The sequence below is a fragment of the Toxorhynchites rutilus genome, chromosome 2 (assembly GCF_029784135.1).
Source record: "Toxorhynchites rutilus septentrionalis strain SRP chromosome 2, ASM2978413v1, whole genome shotgun sequence".
NCBI lineage: Eukaryota > Metazoa > Arthropoda > Insecta > Diptera > Culicidae > Toxorhynchites > Toxorhynchites rutilus.
Window position 1 is genome coordinate 123,513,420 of NC_073745.1, and position 21,097 is coordinate 123,534,516.

General features: G+C 38.6%; 1 protein-coding gene across 2 annotated transcripts in view; it reads right to left on the reverse strand.

Moving 5' to 3' along the window:
* LOC129765067 (MOXD1 homolog 1) overlaps nucleotides 1–21,097 on the reverse strand; it is a 123,477-nt gene that overhangs the window by 22,039 nt on the left and 80,341 nt on the right. For both annotated transcript variants that reach the window (XM_055764905.1, XM_055764904.1), the window contains one exon: nucleotides 4,776–4,928. In XM_055764905.1, coding sequence (XP_055620880.1) covers nucleotides 4,776–4,928 — 153 coding nt within the window. The remainder of the gene's footprint in view (nucleotides 1–4,775; nucleotides 4,929–21,097) is intronic.

Genomic DNA, 21,097 nt, shown 5'->3' on the forward strand with positions numbered 1-21,097 from the left:
CCACTTAGACCGAACAGCGGAGACAGTTGATATGATCATTGATGTGTTATTAATAGAACACCAGCCCGATGTTTCTTGCAGAGCAGAGCTGTTGTATGGATGAATTGATCTTATTTCGACTGTGGATCGATCTCCATCGCTGATGATTGTCGCGTAGACGTAGTTATTCTGTAACAACACAAAGATAGTCAGCTGAGAGTCCAGAATTTTGAACTCACGATCGATCGTTTACTAAGCGAACACGCAACTAATGTGGCTACGAAGACCCCCAAAGCGTTGTCACGTCACAAAATCAATATAGGGTATTAAATATGAATTTACTATATACCAGGGGTGGCCAACTTTTGAGCATTACGGGCGCTTAATTGTTCAAATGTTAGGTCTACCAATTCTGACTGTATCAATAAGTCATTAGAAAATGAATATAGTATTAGAGGCATAAGAACTGTCCATCAGATATAATGGGCCCTATTATGAAAATTTAATCAAACTATTGATCCGATCCCTATAACTAGGATTGAGAGATCGTTAGAAAAAGATCGATCTTGATGGATCGATTTTCCAAACGGCGCAGGGATCGATTCACTGATTCAATCGGTACCAAAGAATCGATCTTTGCTGAATTGATCTTTGAAAAATCGAATGCTTTTTTCCAATTTATTTACTTGTTCTATATAAGTATTGTCTTTTCTTTGAACTTGAAATTAACATTTCATATTTCTATTCAAACTTCAAAGGCATTTCAATTCTAGTAAAGAATGCTTTAGCTTGATCTGATGTCAACATCCCATCTCGTCACAATTTTCACGGTCAGCCTAGTGAATATGATGGTGTAAATATAACTTGTGACCACTTGTTTTGTAATGACCAAACTGCGTCTGCTTCTCCTAAATTTACGACCACTAATTCGATAATCTTGAAAGGAATTCAATGTTTTTGTAATTTTTCAAGTGGTTTTTGGTAAGAATCAATGTTCACTGAATAACAAATTTACAATTTTTTTTCAACGATCAAAAAGATCGGCAGTGATAGCAAAAAAAGATAGATTTTCGCATTTTGACGTAGGACTACGTCTAACCGGAAGATATAGGGGGTGAAATGGAAATCTAGGCACTGAACAAGTAGGAAAAAATGCAAGATTTGGAACGCTTATAACTCGAGCATTTCTCAATAGATCGCAAAGGTTTTTGCATCAATTGATAGGAAATATATCTACGCATCTATCATAACGAATAACATTTCATTTTTCTTGAGATAAATAATTGAATAATTGTGAAATATCAAGCATTGTCCAAATACACTATGTGCCCATTTTTGATTGGTCCATTTTGTGCTCCTCAAATCGTACCGACCAAAACGGGCAACCAGAGCAGCAGCGAAATAGAATGAAGCACGATTGGAAAGGAAAAAGAAAAAAATGAGGGAAACATTGGTCGCAGTCTCACACATGCGTAATTCTCGAGCCAGCCAGTCAGCTTAAAAATCCCCTCTCCGCTGCCGTAACGATCATTCTCATCCGAACCGTACACCACATCGTTTCGCATCACCTCACATCAACAAACCAACACAAGCAGCCATGGTTGGATATGGCAACGGAGGAAAAGTGAAGGGAAAGGCAAAATCCCACTCGAACCTTGATCTGGAGTTCCCGCTCGTGTTGATCTGGAGTTCCCCGCAAGGGTAGCTAGGTAGCTAGGTGCACCAGTCCACCTAGCCGGCGTTATATAGCTTCGGCCGCCGAAGTGATCGAGTTAGCTGGCAAAGCTGCTCGCGACGATAAGAAAACCTGCATTCGGAACAGAACACATTCGGTTCGGTGGACATCAAGACAACAGGCAGTTGCAGCGAGTGGCGAATGGCAAACGCAATCGCAAAACGGCATCAGGTAGCAGAAGAAAAAAGTTTGTTCTTTATACAAACTGCTTTGGTGGCAAATCCAGAACAAGGCGGCTTCGAGGGCGTTCGAAATGGTTTTTTTCAAAACCACGAGTACTAAGTTTTCTAAATTGGAACCATTCCATAAAACAAGGCGCTTTTCAGGGCCATTAAACCTTCCAAAAAAGAGTTTAGGAAATAAAGTTCAATGCTTTCTAAAACATTATCCAAAATAATAATAAAACACAAATTGATGTTTTCATAATTTGTTTGCCAGGATCTGATGAGTATGTGAATTTGGCAGTTGTTCTGAGCTTATTGATAGTTGCGGACTTTCCTGATTATTCAATTTTCACCAATTCTTAAATTGTTTCCAGATTTAAAGTACAGTAATCTACAATTAGTTCGACATTCAGCTAATTGGACGGACATGTAATGCGACTTATTTAGTTGGACATTTTTGTAAACATAGAGATCCAAATTATGACCCCACATTGAAAGTCGACACTGTACCACTGTCATCGCAAATGTTCAATTACAGGTTAAAATTACCTCCAATCCGGCACTGAGTGGTGGTAATGCGACGTGCCATTGAATGTAATTTACTGTAAAATATGTCACAAGCTGGATGGGAAGAAATTTTCCAACTGTGAAAGCTGTGGCGAGTGACAACAAATCGCTAAACAGGAAGGTTTAGCCGAACAAGATGGGGATATCGAGTGATAACCAAACAATAAACTCTTTAGACTTTTTGTGATCCTGAAAAGGACCCTTTTTAGTCTGTATGTGAATCCAACGAGCGAACAAATCGTAATGAATGTATTTTTTTGCCATCGCTCCCTTTTAACGCTCATTCGTTCGTCTCGTTGGACCCGCCCCTTTGGCTGAGTCTGCCGATTTGTCTCTATCCTGTGAGTGTGTACTGCTAGAGTATAAAAGCTGTCCCCTTTGTATAGTCCTACGTCACTCCGGTTATGTCCCCGACATTACCCACCCGTCTTTTTTTTTGAGTACTAAGAATCGACCGAAAAATTGGAAATCGGAGAGAAAAAAAACGATCTTCCAAATATCGATCCAAGATCGCCCAATCCCATTCACTATCACTAATTTGTCATCCTCGAGAGTTATTCAAATGTTTAATTATGTTCATAAAATTTGGTGAGATTAAAATCGATGTACATTAAAAAAAACTCTAAGATCGAAAAAATCTAAAGCAAAAGATCGATCTTTACGATTTTTTCGGGTACAATGAATCGATCCAAAAAATCGAAAATCGAAATGGAAAAGATCGATCTTCTGAGAATCGATCCAAGATCGCCCAATCCTACCTATAACTATCACAACGAGCCAATTTTCGTATTTCGTAAATCGATAGAATCTTATCGAATTGAGATCATTCTCGAACGTCATGTGTTGCCAGGAAATTCAGGCCAGTCCCACAGTGTCCCGTGTGGTAAAATCGTTCAAGGTGACCCAGAGATGAAAAGTGAAAACGACCGACCCCATGAAGGCAAGGAAGATGAGGAATTACTTCAACAACATTTCGGAGGGAGTCCCGTTTGAAAAATCGATATGACGATTTTCATTGGCACCCTAAACCATACGTTTTAATTCGAAATTACGCTACTTCCGAAAAAACGAAAATACGTTAATTTCGTAAAAAACGCCCAGAGTGTCGATTTTTGACAAAAATTTGTTTCCGAGATGACAGTAGATCTCGACGCTTCATGCAATTTGAAGACAATTGGCATCATTTTTTTTTTATAAAACCCCGATTTCTTTTACTTCCCCCTTAGGTGATTTTCCGGTTTTAAAAAAAACTCAAACTTAAAAAACGTACACACAGCTCGTCACGCGGATGTCGTCTATAGACGACGCTCGTAACGAAAGGGTTAATCAAGTTCGCTTTGAAAATTCGAGGGTCACTTTTTTCCCATACATCCATTGGCACTCTACTGGTCACTGTCTAAGTACGTTGGGGCATGCGTTGTGTATGTTCCGAGCGTGAATTCTGTAAAAAAGCAGTAATACTGCTCGGAACATACACAACGCAGTAATACTCTTTATTATTTTTCATTTAAGTATAGCGATACACGATGCTCAGCAACGATTGTTTGGTGATCATTATTGACGGCTTTGTTTTCGAATCACAGAAAATAACAGAACAAATGTATGGGGAAATGAAAATACTTCTACTTTTCGTTAATTTAAACTATTTAGTGACTCTTGATGTACAACATAAGTATAAATAAAGTTCGCAGAATTTGTTATTTTTGAACATTTTCGAAGAAAAGAATTTAATCGAAAGTAAAAGAGATAGCATTCGTTCTTAAGGCGGCATTCCATCTATTCAACATGCTACATGCTACAAGTCAATGGTAAACAACAATGGATATGACACTTACGCAATTTTTTATTTTGTTTCCACCTCAGCAACTACACAGCAGTATGCGAACGCTCACTGCTCCAACATATATTTTCTAGAGTTATTGTTTTTATGACCAAACACTCTGTTATTCCATTATTGTGTTGAGTTATGAAAATCGTCCGATCCGCAGGTCATTGGGTAAGGCCAACATTGCTCGACAAGACCAATTGTGTCGTAAAAAGAGACTCTCCAATAAGCAAGAACCATTGACTTGTAGTATGTAGCATGTTGAATAGATGGAATTCCGCCTTTAGACTTCAATAAGAACGAATCGTAGAACGGATAGGAAATAATTTTAAATGATAGTTTGAAACGAATCGCTCGAAATTATCTGGAAGTGCTGAATTGAAAGTCGTATAACAAAAAAGAGTTATATCCCAACACAGCGTTGATATTTTGATGCTAGGAAAAAGTATTAGTATTAACTACAATTTTCGTATTTCAATTAGGATAAAACCAAAATTTATCTTACCCCAATAATAACATCATGCGGATCGCACGTTTCCAGAGGCCGCCGAAACGTGACGGTGGTGTGCGTCAGATTTTGGTGCCCGCCTTCCACCTGGTAATTTTGGGTATCATCCTGGATGGGCTCGTGGCGGCTATCCTTGCCTCCGTGGCAGTCCTAGAAAGGGGGAACCAAGAGAGTATGGATTATCAAAATGCATGTATTTATCGGTATCTGGCTTGTCTGAGGGATGTCGAGTTGAAACCAGACATGTATAAATTTTATCCTGGGGTGCAAAATTGTTGACCGGAAGAACACAACACCGGATATCAGCTGGCAATGAGCTTCCGCGTTCGTGCGCAAGTAGGTAAAGTATGCGGGCGTATGTGCAGGGAAAGGATGCAACCCTGAAAGGACCACACAAGTGTCGGTAATTTGCGTTTTGTTGAAAATACCAGCCTGGGTGAGTGGCAAATTCTAAGAGATGACAGAAGTGCATGCATACGCGTTTTGGTGCGACGAAAGGATCATTTTTCATTCCGGCGAATCATGCAGGATATTGAACGAAGCGCTATTTTAGGGTTAGGTGAGGCGGGATTGTTGCTGGTGTTGCTTTTGATTTACCACAACATTGGAGAAAACTCATGTCTATGAATGGTGATGCTAGATGGTGAGAAAATGTTTAATAAATTACGCAATTATCAGTGGAAATTCTTTATAATTTTATTGGTTTTAAAATGTGTAAAGGATTTTACAACATTTTATCAGTTTGGATACAATTACTTTATCTGATTGTATTTTAGAGTTATCTCAACGAGTAACACTTCTCCATGCGTAAGATGGCTTTGAATATCGTCATTTATATTTGTTTCGTTACTTGGTCCTCAAGGTGGAGACGGAGAAGATCAAACGAGAAAAAAGATCAATTAAGAAAATTAATTACTTCTTGTTCCCTCTCGGAAATTATATTATAGAGATGCGGCTAGGAACCTGACTTTTTGGAATTTATTTGTTTTCTATGATTCTATGACTTTGTTTTACGAGAACTGAGATATACTTTCATGACGGAACTAACTGACATCGGAAACCATTTCAAGTGATCACTATCGAAACCATGTTCACACCTAACAGTAACTTGGAACATAATAATACGAACGTATAGTTTAAAACAATATTTGCTCTTCACTTTTTGCCGCTATAAGAAAAAAAAACATACAAGAGTTGCTCTTAATTATACCGCCGTTGCTTTCCAGTTGGTTGACTGGTTGGAGCTGCTTGTGGGGTTTGAAAAAGAGTGTCATCACTCCATCACCTCCCGATGCTTGCAGTTCAGCAATTATGACGGAAAAAAGCTTTCCACTCGCCACATTTAGCAGAGTGGGATTACTTCATTCAAATTTACCGCACCGTGACGCTGTGTGCCGTTTTTCTTTCGATTGCTTCCTTCGGAACTTTCTATTGGCGAAGGTACGGGACGGAGCCTTAATTTGAACATTCGGAAGTGCAAACAATTGGTGCACCTTTGAAGTAGAACTTAACCATGAAAGAGTCTGAGAGGATTCAAAATGAAGTGATGCATGGACTGGAACGGCGGACTGATCCTTTCATTGCTCCTGAGGCTATAAGATTTTCCAATTATAGCGTTAAGGCGAATGTGGAGAGGATTTCGGCAACCATATGCTAAATAGGATATTCCGAGAGAATTAATTGAGTGGTGTGGTAGAATTCAACAACAGTTTTGTTGCATCTGCATCGATGGATAGATTTTTATGGTACACTCATCCTAGATTGAAAGTGGGATTTGGTTGATACAGGGAGATTTTTCAGAAGTTTTAAGAACTTAAATTTTGTTTCTAATATGAACTCTGAATCAAATTGTGATAGTTCTAGCATCATAAAATCAGCGAAAGGAATGTTGATGAAAGCAATTCGTAGCAGCGAAAGGTTATCTGGTAGAAAGTTAAAGCAGAATCATTTTTTCGAAAAAGAGCAGTTTTTTTTTGTTTTTGAAATTTATAGTTGAAGAATTTAAGATTAAACATGGGAACTCAAAGTTTCCCGCATTTTCTCGATTTTTTCCCGCATGATTTCACGAAAATTCGACTCTCAAAAATAAAAATTTAATAATATTGGGTTGTTAGTTAAAAAATGATTTTTGAAACTAAAAAACTAAACTAAAACTAAAAATATTTTTACCTTATTGTTTCCAAGTTTCGCATGCGGCAAAAAAATGGATGTAGGTTTCAGGAGATACGGACCCCACCGCTGCTTACTCAAAATTCAAAAAGTTTCATTTATTAGAAAAACTGACCAGAACCTCATTGAACACATCCAAACATATTTCGAACATGGATACCCTTTATGATCAGTTCCTGAGTTAAATTAAGCAATCATGTTTATGTGATTCAGTAAGATATGTGAATTTCTTCAGGTTTTTATTTGAAGTGATAACCCGTGCTTAATTATTCCATTACTATCGCAAATAAAATTACACAGAAAACATGTCTTGTTAAAATCACACTGGTCAAAAAAGTCTAGCAGGAATAAGAGCATATGAGACGAGATGAAATAAATAACACGAAGTAGCACCTATGTAATGGCTCCTTTTTCTTTAAAATGGGTCCCATTTTTACTCCAGACCATTGGTTTATTTTAAGAATGTGTTTCGAACCGTATGCTGAATCTACATTCCAGCTATCAACTACTATTTTTCAAAGAAACGAAAGTTTCTATTGGATGCCATAAGAAAGTCATAAGAGATAAGAATGTGAATTAATCGTATTATGTTTATGGGGCGTTATTACAAATCCAGTTCAACTTTCAACACTTTCTGAGCATTTTAGTTTTCTATTCCATCAATGCTGCATTTCTCTGGGCGTCAACCAGCATCTTCATCTTTTTAGCCTCAAGTTCCTCCGCTTCAAATTGGTCGGTGTTATGTCAGAGAGGACCAAATCGCAAAATTTAAAATCGGATCGAAATTGTTATGAATGATTAACGCAAGTATAATATTTTTTCATTATTGAAATCATTGAAATCATTGAAATCAGAAATTTCATTGACCTCAATATAATATGTCAATTATCTGAACCGGTTAAGTAGTTCAAAAGAAATTTTGAAGAAAGCCATTTTTGGAAGAAAGGGGAAAAATTGATTTTTCGGACCATCGTTCGACTTTGAAAAACCCTAACTTAAAAAAGAAAAAGAACATATCTCTGGATATGTTATGTTTTAAACGAAACTCGGAGAACCTCTTATATATTACTCTATATAATGCGCAGATAGAGTGAACCATGTGTCAATCAATTGTATATTGAATTTAAACAATTTCCAAGCACCCAACTCAAACTAACAAAAAAAATCTTAAACCTTGTTGAAATGTACTTGAATCCGTTTGCGTAGAAGGTACACACTTTGATTGTAATAAAAAATGAACTTGGTTCACTCTGACTGAACGGACCAGAGAAAAATGCAGGCCTTCAGGGTGAGTGATCACAAAATGTACTATCAAAGTACGTCAGAGAGTATCTAACATTTCTGGGAACAATACTGAACAGAAAAATTGAAAAGTTCGTAGATTGCAAAACACTGAACTTCAAGTTCGTTTTTCTCGAAATCATAAAAATGTCACATGGTCCGGTCTGATTTAACAACGATCAATTTCGAAAAAAATTTCGATGAAAACAAGACGTTCTTCATCTTGGTACACCAAAAAGAGAAAGTTGTTCCATCTCGTGTGAGATTTTAACGCACTAAAACACATACAGTATCATTTTAGAGCGCCGAAAAAAAAAACATTTAGTGAAAAATCCCGACTTCATGAAGCAGTTCCCGATTTTTCTCGGACTTTTTCCGGATGGATTTAGATTCACGACTTTTTCCCGCATTTCCTGCTTTTCCCGCATGAGTGGCCACCCTGTAACTATGTGATGGTTGAAATTCGAGCATATGTGTAGAAGGATGTTTTCATGAAATATGATCTACTGTATATATATATATATATATATATATATATATATATATATATATATATATATATACTGTATACGCAGCAACTATAGAACCACTCATTTTTTCTGAGTTTTCAGAGATATGTGACATTAACTATCTTCATTTAAAAAACCGGCCGTTTCAACTTTATTGTTGTGTTCAGACGCGAAACAATAAAAAAAACTAAAATTCCAATGTTTCATAACTATAGAACCAGATGGAAGAATTCTCCCTCTTTTACAAAATTAACGTCAATTCCACATGAATTACAATAAGTTTCAGTTTCTAATTCGTACAGCTAGATTTGAAGAGCTTAAACGAGAAGAATCCTCTGCGTAGAACGAGATATACACTACAATATGACAAAGCTTGGTCGAAACCACCCCGAATGAGTTATTTGAACTGATTGAGAACAAAAGATGACCTTAGAATTAGAAAAATGTAATTCATGTGAATTTGATGTTAAATTCTGGTTCTATAGTTCTGAAACACTGGAATTTTAGTTTTTTTATTGTTTCGCGCCTGAAGTTCAAATGGCCAGTTTTTTAAATGAAGATAGTTATTGTATCCTACACAATATACTTCAATTCAACCGACTTCTTACATATCTCTGGAAGCTCGGAAAAAATGAGTGGTTCTATAGTTGTGAAACGCAGTGTAGTAAGCAGTGCCGAAAATATTCACGTTCACGATATTCAAATACTGCAAATTTCAGCCTGCCTTGTATTGATAACCTACTGTTCAAGCGAGAGTCGATAAATATGAAACAACACTATAAATGAACACTAGTGCAATTAACATCAACATCAGCTTGCCACGAAATTCATTTTTCATTTGCATCTTCATTTTGGTCATGATATTCGTAACGTCGGAATTGAAGATCATTGCGTGTTAGTGAAAATCAAAGCATAAAATTCAACGTCAACCAATTGAGAGTAAAATCGATTAACGGTAAAGAATGGCCATTCATCACATAAAATTCTTGTTTCTATCGATTTCGGCTCTTGCTATATTTTATGAATCAACCGGAAATGACATGCACCCCCTATTATACGGTCAATGGGTGGCAATAACAAGCGAGCGGAAAACAAACATAATCTTGTTTTGATTTCTGGTTTAATGATACTGGATCTAAATGACCAGCAATGATATAACGATATGGGTATTGGATGAAAGGGCTTCAACAGCAGAAGTCGAATATCGTATTCCGATGCCATTTTGGAATTGTTGAAAAGAAGATGGTGGCTTCCGGTTCATTGAAAACTGCCCTGGAAGATCGGAAATGGAGTTAGTGAAGTGGAGTTAGACAAAGGAAGTGTAAGTAACTAAGATCGTGTAGAGCGAAATGGCGGTAGTAAAAGAGCATAGAAAACGGAAACGGACCGTACCTCTCACGATAAAGGCTATGAGTTCAATTCTCACTCCCGACATTCTTCCAAAAATGGAAGTGACGAACCAGTCAAAAAGTGTTGAAACTACTAATACAGCACTATAATACAGTTTAAAAAAACAAACAGAAACGGAAACGGAATGCTCAACGAAAACTAATGTTGCCTTTTCCGGATTTCTGGTTCTTTCTTTTTTTCCAAATATGGGAATCAAACACGTTTTCAATAAAAATTCACCGCAAGCGATGAAGATCAATTCACGTTCGTGATAATCACCTGAAATTATTGACAGTAATGAAAGTGCCTAAATGCAGGCTTTTCGATATTCGTTCATGCTGTTTTCGTTCAATATACCAGATAAAGTTCACGCGTCTCGACTCTTGTGTTATACTCATTATAACAGATATAGTGTTGAGTTTCAACAGGAGAGAACTCATCCGACACTGGGAAAAAGCTAATTCCTTCATTCGTGAATATATTAGGCTGTCAAAAAAGTCCTGCGGTATTTTTTTTGAATTTTCATTTGTTCATAAAATTAGTTACAATCATCTGTTTTAAGTCAAATATGCGTCGTTTTGTTCGATGACTTGTTCCCAACGAGATGCCAACTTCATAATACCCCTGCTATAGAAGCTCGCTTCCTTATTGGCAAAAAACTCGGATAGCCAATTTTCACAGGCCTCTTTTGTGGCTAACTTCTGACTACATAGCTCGTTCGCCATGGACAAAAACAGGTGGTAGTCACTTGGTGCAAGGTCCGACCTGTACGGCGGATGCAAAAGAACCTCCCATCCGAGCTCCCGGAGCTTCTGGCGCGTCACCAAAGAAGTGTGTGGCCTGGCGTTGTCCTGATGGAAGACAATGCGGCCTCTGTTTATCAAAGATGGTCTCTTCTTCATGAGTGCTACCTTCAAGCGGTCCAGTTGTTGGCAGTACAGGTCCGAATTGAGCGTTTGGCCATAGGGAAGCAGCTCATAATAGATTATTCCTTGACAATCCCACCAAACACACAGCAGAACCTTCCTGGCCGTTAATGAGGGCTTGGCCACCGTTTGAGCCGCTTCAGCGGGCTTCGACCACGACCGTTTGCGCTTCACGTTGTCGTAAGTGACCCACTTTTCATCGCCAGTCACCATCCGCTTCAGAAACGGGTCGATTTTGTTGCGATTCAGCAGCGATTCACATGCGTCGATACGGTCAAAGATGTTTTTTTGCGACAACGTGTGTGGCACCCATACATCGAGCTTCTTTGTGAATCCAAGCTTCTTCAAATGGTTAATAACGGTTTGATGACTTATCCCCAGCTCTTGGCCGATGATACGGCTGCTACTATGCCGGTCTTTCTCGGCTAATTCAGCGATTTTGTCGCAATTTTCGACGACAGGCCTTCCGGAGCGTGGCGCATCTTCGACGACCTCTACACCAGAACGAAAACGTTGAAACCATCGTTGTGCGGTGGAAATGGAAACTGTATCGGGTCCATAAACTGCACAAATTTTATTGGCAGCTTGAGATGCATTTTTGCCTTTGTCATAGTAGTACTGTAAAATATGTCGGATTTTCTCTTTATTTTGCTCCATATTTGCGACACTATAACTCACGAACGACTTAACCAAACAAAACACTGTCAAGGACTATATTATTCCAACAAGCTATAGTATGACTCGATACAATGAATACAACTAGAACTACGCGCATACAACGACACCTCGCGGAAATACCGCAGGACTTTTTTGACAGCCTAATATATTGATAATTTGTGGCACTGGTAGTAAGAGTACCGGTTGGTTCTTCGTTTTTTTTTTAAACTAATGATTTACTCTGCAAAAATGGTTACAAATTTAATATTCAAAGTATTGCCCATCGCTAGTCACAATTTTTCCCCATCTTTCTGGCAATTCACGAATCCTTTTGCGGAAATAAACGGCCGGTTTGTCGGCTAACCACGAATCGATCCAATTTTTGATTTCATCAAAATTGGAGAAGTGCTGGTAAACCAGGCCCTGTTGCATCGATCGGAAAAGGTAGTAATAGGACGGAGCAATGACTGGAGAATACGACGAGTGAGATAGGACCTCTTATTTCCAGCGTTTCCAAGTATGTTTTGACTGGTTATGCGACCGAGCATTGTCGTGCTGCAAAATAAGTTTATCGTGTCTTTGCTCGTATTGTGACCGTTTTTCATTCAGTGCACGGCTCAAACGCATCGATTGTCGTCGGTAGAGGTCCCCCGTAATGGTTCCATTCGGTTTTAGCATCTCATAGTACACCACACCCAGCTCGTCCCACCAAACAGACAGCATAACCTTCTGGCCGTGAATATTCCGCGCGGCCGTCGATGTTGATGCATAGCCCGACGTTTAGGGTTGTCGTAATTGACCCACTTTTCATCGCCAGTAACGATTCGATGCAAAAAAACCCTTCCTTTTATGCCGTTGGGGCAGTTGTTCGCACGTGAAAAAACGGCTATCTCTCGCATCATTCCCAATGCTTTTAAACGATCGGATATGGTTTGCTGAGTTTCTTCGTCTTCCAAGTCAAAATTACCACTTTTAAACCATGCAAACCTCTGACACGTTCGCTCAGTTGAAGCATAGTTACCATAAGCTTCCACCAAAATGCGATGACTTTCCGCAGCTTTTTTCTTCATATTGAAGTAATGAAGTAACACTTCCCGCAAAAAACACTCTCTTTGGTACGAAATTCGGCATATTCGAAGTGGCAAAACTATGTTGTTTACACTTCAACTTTTTGACATGCACTGAAAAAGACGTGCAATGACAGTAGCTTTCCAACGAATGTCTGGAAATTTTATTCACTGGAATAACAATAAAGTTACGCCATCTGTTGTAAAACCGTAGAAACTTACCGGTACACCTAATAATGTGAGGAAATCATTCGCTGAAAATTTCAGCATGTTCTGTGTAAAGCTGAGCTGGTGCAATAGTTAGAAAAGTATAAAGAAATGGTGTAGTTTTATTCAGCAAGTAAAAAAAATAAAATCATTGATTATTGAATAAAAATAAAAGTGAATGAGTGAAGTATTTACATTAATGCTGCCTGTTAAGTTCCCTTGAATTCCGATGAATTCTTAATCTTCTCCTCCGCAGTCGACTGGAAACCTTGTACAAATCGGTGCCAACAATCCCACGTTTAGCTTTCCGCACTTGGCTCGTGTCTGAGCAATGACGACGATAGAAGCTGATTGAGTGAGGGAGTGCCGGTTTTGTTTTCCAATTGCCACGAGTTCTGAACAGAAACATCCACCCAAGTGATGATTGAAGACGATCATTTGTTTTTTCTTCTCCGTCATTAACGTTTGTTTGTATTATTCTGTAAGTAAGAGTAAAATAGTCTTTTTGCTTAAGCAATGTAATTGTAGCAAGCATTTTGATGCATTATTTTTAAACCTCTGCATCATTTGTGTGGATACAAACTATTTTATGGTAATGATTGGTTACCTCGTACGCAAATTTACGGATGACATGAGACGAATTATGGATTCCCGAGCATCAAACTTCCGCAAACGATTGGTTACACGATGGCAAAGGTTCGTCGCGTCGAATGGAGCGCATTCCGATTAAATAGGGGGTGGATTACTGGAATCACGTTACATTGATGTTGATAGGATAAAACGTTCAGAACTTTCGTTCCAACCTAATATATTAGGCGCCGGAAGTACTTTCTTGAAGAACCTAAAGGGTGTGTCACATCAAATTGCATCACGGAAAAAACAATGTAGAAATTAAATTTTTAGGAATTATATCTTCAGCTTTCGCTTTAAAATCAGATAAGAGTGTATAGATCACGTTGGCAATGCTTCACTGTCAATTTTTCGTAAATTTGGAAAAATGTCGTCGAACGAAAAAGAGCGTCGTGAATTAATCCTGTGCACTCATTTCGAGAATCCGGAGTTGTCACATCGGGACATCGGTAAGATGCTGGCAATCGTCCAATCCACGGTCAGCAGAGTACTAAAACGATACTTCGAGAACCTAACCATCGACCGGAAGGTGAAGAACGGCAAAAATGGATGCTCCGTCAGTGAAAAAGATCACAAGCGCGTAGTTAAGCAGTTTAGACGTGATCCGAGAAGTTTGGTCCGGGATGTCGCTAATAAGCTGAATTTATCAAGTTCATTCGTCCAGCGGACCAAGCAGCGGGAGGGCCTGCGTACATACAAGGTTCAGAAGGCTCCTAACCGCGACGAAAGGCAAAACATGGTGGGGAAGACGCGAGCCCGGAAGCTGTACACCGAAATGCTGACGAAGCCGCATTGCCTGGTAATGGACGACGAAACCTACGTCAAAGCGGACTTTCGTCAGCTGCCGGGCCTGTTGTTCTTCTCCGCAGAGGACAAATTCAGCGTTCCGGAGGAGATTCGCATACAGAAACTATCCAAGTTTCCCAAAAAGTACATGGTGTGGCAAGCGATCTGCTCTTGCGGAAAGCGGAGCGCCCCCTTCGTGATGACCGGCACGGTAAACGGGCAGGTTTACCTTAAGGAGTGCCTACAGAAGCGCTTACTACCACTATTGAAGCAGCACGAGGGCCCGACCATCTTCTGGCCGGATCTCGCTTCGTGCCACTATTCATAGGACTTGTTGGAGTGGTACGAAGCCAACGGGGTCACCTTCGTGTCAAAGGAAATGAACCCGCCCAACGCGCCGGAGCTTCGCCCAATAGAGAAATATTAGGCGATTATGAAGCAGGCCCTCCGGAAGAACCCAAAAATTGTCAAATCGGAGGCGGACTTCAAGAGAAAATGGATTTCTGTTCAAAAAAAACTACAACCTGACGTTGTACAGAACCTTATGGACGGGGTAAAGAGGAAGGAACGAGCATACGGGCTTGAATTTCTACAGCGTTTTTTTCCGTGATGCAATTTGATGTGACACACCCTTTATTGGTCACCATGTTGTTTACTTGTGCAATGGAAAACCTAATTGAGTTTTAAAGTGAGAATCAATTTGCGAAACATGAAAGGCAAAGCATGGTGTGTGGGATATGTGTGCTTCCGAAGTTTATTTTAATTACGTATGCGAGAGGCAACGTTCGTCCAATCTGCAAACGAAGTCAGCGGCTTGGTGTTTCCAAAAACAGGCAAAATCATTCACATGCGCGTACGTCATTTAAAATTCAAAAGCGTGAGACTTTTTGTCCGCCTCCCTCTCGTGGTTTTAATTTTGCATGCAGGCTCAAGCGCAACCGCAAGGAATGGTTGGCCAATTTACATAATATTGTGCCAGATCGACTATTGCTCAATGAACGTTAAACGTTCTAGGTGCACAGTCGCACAGGCGTTCAATCCGTTTGTGACTTCATAGTTATCATTTGATGTGAAACACAATTTCCATTTCAAGTACGCTTTTGGGAGAAGGATATTATTTTTGATTCCGCTTCGCGTCTATATAAGTTTTGATTCCGCCAAAATTACCGAGAATAAATAATTTCGAATTATCATCTTTCTCAAATATGATAAATTCCGCTTCAAACTTTCTGACAGGTAATCTGATAACCTGAGGAGCAAATTAACGCAATGTAGCTTTTCTCCACGGGCGAAAAAAAAATATTGTGGGCTTGATTCTCGGTCTATTTCCGAAGGATATCGTCGTCAAGCTGTGACTTGCTAATTTCCTGCTATCGGTGAATTTTAAAGCATTGGAACTTTAGCTGGATGTGTGCCCCAACGTGGCTTATGAAGGCGAGGTAAAGAATTTAAATTCGTAGAATTAATTATTCCGGTGGTTCCTTCGGGTAGAATAATTTAGATTGTTGTGGTTTTGTCAAGTTTTAGTTGAGAATTTCACCCATTTTCATTGCATTCTTAAATGTTTAATAATCAAATGAAGTCATTAGTGCAAACAAGAGTTTAATCTTCGAGTTAAGTTTCCATAATGTAGTTTCTCTGTAGTGTTTTGCTCCGCAACGAAATGTCTGTAAGTGTTATCATAAATCTATCTGTTTAGAATGTACACTTGAATGTTGTGTTCTGTACCGAAAGTTGTTCGATTTACATTTATATTTCTAGAAGATAAGATAATTTTTCTTGAGTATGTTGTGAGATGCTGAAACTTCCATCGCATCTAATATCCCCGGCATACAGTTACCGGGGCGTCTAAATTCCATTTATTTGCTCAAACCGAGTTCTGATTATATGGGTAAATTTATTCCCCTAGAATCATGTTTGGGATGATGATGGACTGAGAATTTATTTTTTCGAACAGCATGAATAAGCTGAAGGCAGCCATTTTATCAGTGCTACCCACAAGTCATCACAGGGAGAGAAAAAAACCTGATGCAGCATTTTCGAGTTTTCGTCGACGGTATGTAATAACTGTAATTGGAGTCATGGATAGCGTTTTCTTCATCCCGAGGTTCGCCGAAAAGGTTCGGGTAAATGGGGAAGGCTACCCACATTCATTATATTTGAATTATTATTAATCGTAGGATTGATGTCTGCTAAAGAGTTACACCGCACCGATGTTCAACGATGAATTCAACTTTCATAAAATGTTTCCAGTTTCTTCGGTACAATAAATGTGCTCGTTGAGAGTGCAGTGTGTGATAGTAGCAAAACTGTTTTAAATCGCCAACCTCCGCAGCTCGAGTGCTTTTTACTGCTCTGGATTTATCTGTTTAAAAGGTAATTTTATTTTCCCGCCGAGAACTGCAGCGGTAATTGAACATCCGTTTTGAGACAGCGCGCCGAGACAGTGAAGGTAGACGCGGCCAAAAATTAATTCCGCAAAATAAAGAAAAAAATATCCTCAACTGAATGAAATATAACGAGCAAAATGTACGCATCGGTGGTTAAACCGGTTTTTTTGCTCCGGTCGACCGCCAGAAAATGCCCAGAAATTGAGAACTCCAAAAATGAAACAAAAAATAAAGGTAATTTCGTTCCATTTTCGCCTTCCCGCTTTTGTGTGATTTTCGCATTTTCTCGTGATATCGTTTCATGGTTCCTTGCCAGTCAATGAAACGCCCGAAACGTTGTCTCCATGTTTGATGCGATCTCGCGAAATTAAACGCATCGAGATCAACTAGTCGTAAAACTAATTGAATTGTCCTACTGTCGGCACAATGAATCCTTATCTCGAGGGCTCTGTGTCAAATGTTAAGAAACTTAATTACATCAATCGTTGTGATTTATTTTTGTCAGTCTATGGAATAGAGAAAGATTATCAATAAAATATTCGATGAATCATCACAAATAACTCATTGTGATATGCAAACGTGGTTGCTTATGGGTAACACTCATCGACATGGATCTTTTGCTGCACAATATCATTCTGTGTCATCATCTGCCGAGCAGGTTATTTCATTTCCACAACAGAATTAGTCTGCCTTGACAGGCACACAAGATGGCAACAAAGCTAATTTGTGGGAATGATGTTACGACGACTGATATCACACAAATAAGATTTATCCGTATCCTTGAGCAAATATCACATCGAGCGATAATTCGATTCATTCAGTTCTTGTGTATTCTCTCTCTCTCTTAACGTTGACGCTCTACCGAGCCAAAGTCACCACATCTATGGAAATTAAGCTGATGACAATCGGTAAATTGTACTGATATCGTAGTGACGATGGATTGTTCATCCAGTGTAATAAGTTTGTCAGGTTAAACAAACAGAGATTCAATTCAATCGCGTGCTACCGTAGATGACACTCCTCCAACATAATATTAAACAAAATTTATATTAACTTGAAAGACAAATTTCTTAGTGCAGATGAAAACGTCTCCCAAATAGTTTTGAGCCAGCGTTATGATATGAGGCCAAGCATTGAAAAAATATCAGGTTGGCGAAAAAATAATCCATTATTTTTGAGTGAAATTCAAATTCAATCTTTTTTTCATATGCTTCGGATTGTCCGGTTTGGTTCAAATATACACCGCTTTGTTGGAAAATTTATTGCCATTTTAAAGGTAGCTTCATAATGTCTCTCGCATAGAAAATTTAGAAATTTTGGTCCATATTGAAGAAAAACTTTAGCAATAGATTAAAATCTTCTTTTGATCCCAATTTCTTATCGCTCAGGAAATTTTGTAATGCGAGAAAAAGGTGGTAGTTGCTGGGTGCCAGGTCCGGACTATATGGTGGATACATTAAACCATTCCAATCAAGCTCCCGGAGTTGGGAGTCTTCGTAGACTAATTAGTTGCGTGTCCGCTACTAAGCGAACGATCATGAACCCATAACTCAGGGCCCCTCAACTGACCGTCTTTGTGTGTTATTCTAGCTACTGTGTCCACGCAACCATCATCAAGTAACGGTAATCCCAGCCACTTACCGCTCACATTTTCGGTCTACTACATCGGTAATTGGTGCTGTTTATAACACAACAATGGAAGCCTCATATCAACAGTTCCGCTGTGAACAGTCCAAATGTGAACATTCGAACAATCGGAATATTATTACGCAATATGTGTTGTGTATCGATAGGATAGGAATACTCTTACGCCTAAACGGATACTGTGTAATAGATAAAACAAATGTTTATCGATGGATTTGATTATCCATCATAAAATTCGCCTAAAAATGGCAACAGTGTAATATACAACAAAAGATATCCTAAGATTAAAATGTACACGAATGAATTCGGTTTTGTTACAGCTGAATTGCTAAATGAGCCTAATAAGATAAACTGATGAGATAAAAAAAGCTCCCGGGCCTTGTGTTGTCCTGATGGAACACAACATCTCGTTTGTTGGCCAATTCTGGACGTTTCTTGTCAATCGCTAACTATAAACGGTCCTTTTGTTCACTGTATAGATCTGAATTTAGTGTATTGCATTAACAGAAAAATTTAAAAAAAATTAAGAAAAAAAATAAATTGCACGTATTTTACTGTTGCAGCATCGGCAACATAAACCCTATTAACCCTTTTAAATTCAGCATTTATACATTTATAAAAGAAAAAGTGTAAAAAACACCAAATTTTCTCTTTTTTGACTTCCATTGTTAACACCCTGTAACTCACAACTGAATGGAACAAACGAAAAACAGTAAACATTTTTTTGTTAGTTTGAAATGTTCAACAACCCTAAATCTGAAATTGTTTGATCGATATTACGCGAAATATTGGTTACAAAAGCCAGCTACCGCGAAAATAATGGATAACTTTTTCCCCAACCTAATATTTTGACGTCTATATTCACCACTGTTTTCGCGTTCACGTTCACCGAAGCCGGCAAACTATGGTGAATTTACCAACATCTTGGTTCCACGGTGGAAATTCAGAATCGTAGTGAAATATTGAAATAATTCATTCTTATCAATATGAATTGTGTTTGAATATGTTTTTCAACAAGAATGTGTTTCCTCCTATCGTTTCAAGATATTTTCCTCGCGTTTTGTAAATGGACTGAAGAATTATTAACAAAAAAGGGTTTGTTGACGTTCACGTTCACGAGAGCTCTAAACCAGCCTTCATATCTGAACAATTCGCTCTAGGGGGTCAGAGTAAAGTTAAGAAATTGTCTAAGTCTTCTTGAATGGCGTTATCGTTCCCTGTGGAACTTTTGCCGTCTCAACGTTTGTATTAACTAGCGTCCTTTATTGATACTTAGTTGAGATTTCTTAAGCCATATAACACGCCTTGAATGTATTCCGAGGGGCAAGGTCTAGAATACGCGTGACCACAGTGCAAGTCGAAGGAAATTTCTTTGAAGAAAAATCCCCCGGCCAGAACGAGAATCGAACCCGAACAAACGGCATGATAATATGAGACGCTAACCACTCAGCCACGGGTGCAATAAATTGTCTAAGTATAAACTGTAAAACTCAGTTCTCGTTGTTTGTCAATATACGACACCAGCACTAATCGCGGATCGTCTTCGACTCATCCAAAACGTGGCAAGGAACTATCTTAAGGTGCGTCCACATTATGCCGAATGATGCGGCATATTCGGTTCGTTATTTAATGTGGACGCCCAGTGTTGCCAATGTTCCAGTTTAAACTGGATTCTTCCAGTTTTTTTATCGATCCAGTCAAACAGTTAAACCCTAAAATCTTCCAGTTTTTTCAGATATTGTCCAGTTTTATCCAGTTTTTTATATGTGTGCTTCAGTTTTACCAATATTTTATGTGAAATAAATTCAAAATTCATAAATATTATCCCTCTCTCATCTTTTCTATTCCTTGACAAATTTTGTTTATTGATATTTTTCGTTCGATCGATCCAATTTATCTTTTTTTCTTACAAAATCTCATTGATATTTCACTCCTACTTACACTTCCGAATTCAATACGGTTAGTGCGCAGTGCCGGTGACTACCCAAGCAGCAACTTGCTACTTTGTATTTGAGTTTATATAAATATCATATTTTCGAGAATCACCGAAACATTCTGAAGTTCAGACCAATTGATCTACCTTTTTAACAACGACTGGTGCAATGTTCATAACTATGCTGGCTTTGAGTTTATATAAACATCAGATGTTATAGGTCCTCCAAATCATTCTAAAGTTCTGAAGATCATAGGGTCAATGGACTCCATTGGCTTTAATTGATATGAATATGGATGTCAAGTAATTTTGCTTTCGTTTTCATCAATCGACTGTTCGACGAAATGAAAATCCGAAAATTTAATTTGTTACAACACGCGGCAAAGATTATCTTTAGATAACCTGAAAAGGAAAACCTGTACAATTAATTTGACCGGCTTTATATTCTATTATTCATCGTATCTTTTTCAACATAAATTGAATCGCGACGGTGGAGTGTGAACTGTGGAAAACTCGAGAAGGTATCCGAGAGAACTCCTTTAACACTCCTGTAATCGCGCGAAAAAGTGTAACTCGTGTACTCACAGACTGTGCGCGTCTCTGTAATATTGCTATTGTGTATTTTTAGGCGTTATTGGTACTTATTCAAAGAAAACGTATAATCCCGGCGATATATTATGTTATTCATAGCGTATACACTTTATAGAACTCTATTCGCAACGGCGGAGAGT